General features: G+C 58.5%; 1 protein-coding gene across 3 annotated transcripts in view; it reads right to left on the bottom strand.

The window, feature by feature from the left end:
• MYL9 (myosin, light chain 9, regulatory) overlaps nt 1–1,762 on the bottom strand; it is a 7,539-nt gene that overhangs the window by 443 nt on the left and 5,334 nt on the right. Inside the window, exons 2-3 of one of the 3 annotated variants that reach the window (XM_009869717.1) lie at nt 1,246–1,449; nt 1–142 (exon numbers count right to left, since the gene is read on the bottom strand). The exon at nt 1–142 is cut by the window's left edge and continues 2 nt beyond it. In XM_009869717.1, coding sequence (XP_009868019.1) covers nt 1–142; nt 1,246–1,429 — 326 coding nt within the window. In that variant the 5' untranslated portion in view covers nt 1,430–1,449. Of the gene's footprint in view, nt 143–1,245; nt 1,455–1,762 lie in introns of those variants that run through there. The other 2 variants (XM_009869724.1, XM_009869732.1) reach the window with 2 other exon arrangements.

The raw sequence follows: 1,762 nt of genomic DNA, 5'->3' as shown, positions 1-1,762 counted from the left end.
CAGGCGAAGGCGTTGCGGATCACGTCCTCCGGGTCAGTGCCGTTCAGCTTCTCCCCGAACATGGTGAGGAACATGGTGAAGTTGATGGGCCCCGGTGCCTCGCTCATCATGCCCTCCAGGTACTCGTCGGTGGGGTTCTTCCCTGCCGGACAGAGGCACAGGGGGTGGGTGCAGTGCTTTGTTTTCCATCCCCCAGCACTCATCCCCAAGGCCAGCCCATGCACCCAGCCAGCTCTTTGGTTTTTATATTAGAAATGAATTCGCTGGTGCACGTTCACCCACCCCACAAACCAGGGAAGGGGTTTCTCCAGTGCCTGGTGCTCTCTCCTTAGCACGTCCGTGCTGGAGGACACCTGGAACCAGGCTCTGCCCAGCTCAGCCTCAATGGAGATGCAGGAATTCATCTGGGATTAAAGTCATGGCTTTTCCCTGTTCCTGCAGCAGCTGACACCCAGAACCACCTGAGGAGAAGTAATGTCCCCCCACAAGCCTCGCACTGCTGACGTCTATAGCACTGCTCCTACTGTGGATGCATCAGGGATGGTTTAATCTTCTCCGCTGAGGTCCATGAGCCTCAGTGCCCAGCCCCTCTCTGCTCCCACAGCTACGGCTCACTGGGAGGAGGGAGGTCCCTCCCATGGCTGGACAGGACCTCCGGAACAGGTTTGGCTGCCAGGTCAATCATTGACAGACCTCCCAAAGCACCAAGGAGGTGCCACAGGGAGTGGGAGGTGGGAGCTGTGATCTGCAGTGAAGGAGAATGGGCTCTGGCTGGGGAGTGTGGCCAGACCTGCAGGTCTCAACCAGCTGAGGTATCGTGCTGGTGCAGGAATCGGTCTCTTATGTCACCCAGGCTGAGAGCAATGGGAGTACAACCCCAGCTGATGTTTTGGGGTGAGACTACTCAAATACTCAATGGCTGTGGCCAGTGGTTGCTCCTAGGGCAGAGCTTCTCCAACCCCCCTTTGAGTGAGTGTGGCTGTATGAGCATCACACCAAGCAGCCGCCCTTGAGTGCCTCCACAAACACACCTTCTGTGAACAACTGGCACCAGCAGAGAACCTCCCCCTGCACAGATTTTGCAGCCAGCATCAAGCAGGAGGGCTGTGCCTCAGTGGCATCGCACCAAAGCTGTTTTTCAACCCTGGGTGTAAGGCACCAGGTCACCCAGCAGCTCTCCCCACTCACTGAGGAGGCGTTGAGGGCAGAGGGACACACGGAGGCACGAGGGAAGGATCTCCTTACCGAGGGAAGCCAGCATGTCATGCAGATCCTCCTTGTCAATGAAGCCATCACGGTTCTGGTCAATCATGTTGAAGGCTTCCTTGAACTCTTGGATCTGCGACTGGTCGAACATGGCGAAGACGTTGGAGGTGGCGCGCTGAGGGCGCTTCTTGGTGGTCTTGGCTTTGGCTCGTTTGCTGGACATCTTGGCGGCTGGGGTGGTACCTAGGGCAGGGCAGCAGGCAGGAGCATCAGGAGGGCTGGGGACAGGCAGAGCCCGGGGGGCCAGAGCAGAAGCAGGGACACACAGCTCCTGTGCCTCAGTTTCCCTGGCTGTCACGCAGCTTGGCAGCAGCGAGATAAGGTGGTCGCAGGGTCAGACATGGGGACAGGCGAGACTTAAGCTGCAACAAGTCCCTTGGCAAGTCACAACAGCTGGCAGCACCCACTGGCATCCCTTCCCCCGCACTGTCCCCTGGGGCACCCAAACCCTCAAACCTGCTTACACCCCAGGCACGAGGAGAGATGCCGAGTCCAG

Source organism: Apaloderma vittatum, unplaced genomic scaffold, assembly GCF_000703405.1.
Source record: "Apaloderma vittatum isolate BGI_N311 unplaced genomic scaffold, ASM70340v1 scaffold10850, whole genome shotgun sequence".
Lineage (NCBI taxonomy): Eukaryota > Metazoa > Chordata > Aves > Trogoniformes > Trogonidae > Apaloderma > Apaloderma vittatum.
The sequence above is the reverse complement of the archived record's forward strand: the minus strand, read 5'-3'. Positions and strand labels throughout refer to the sequence as shown.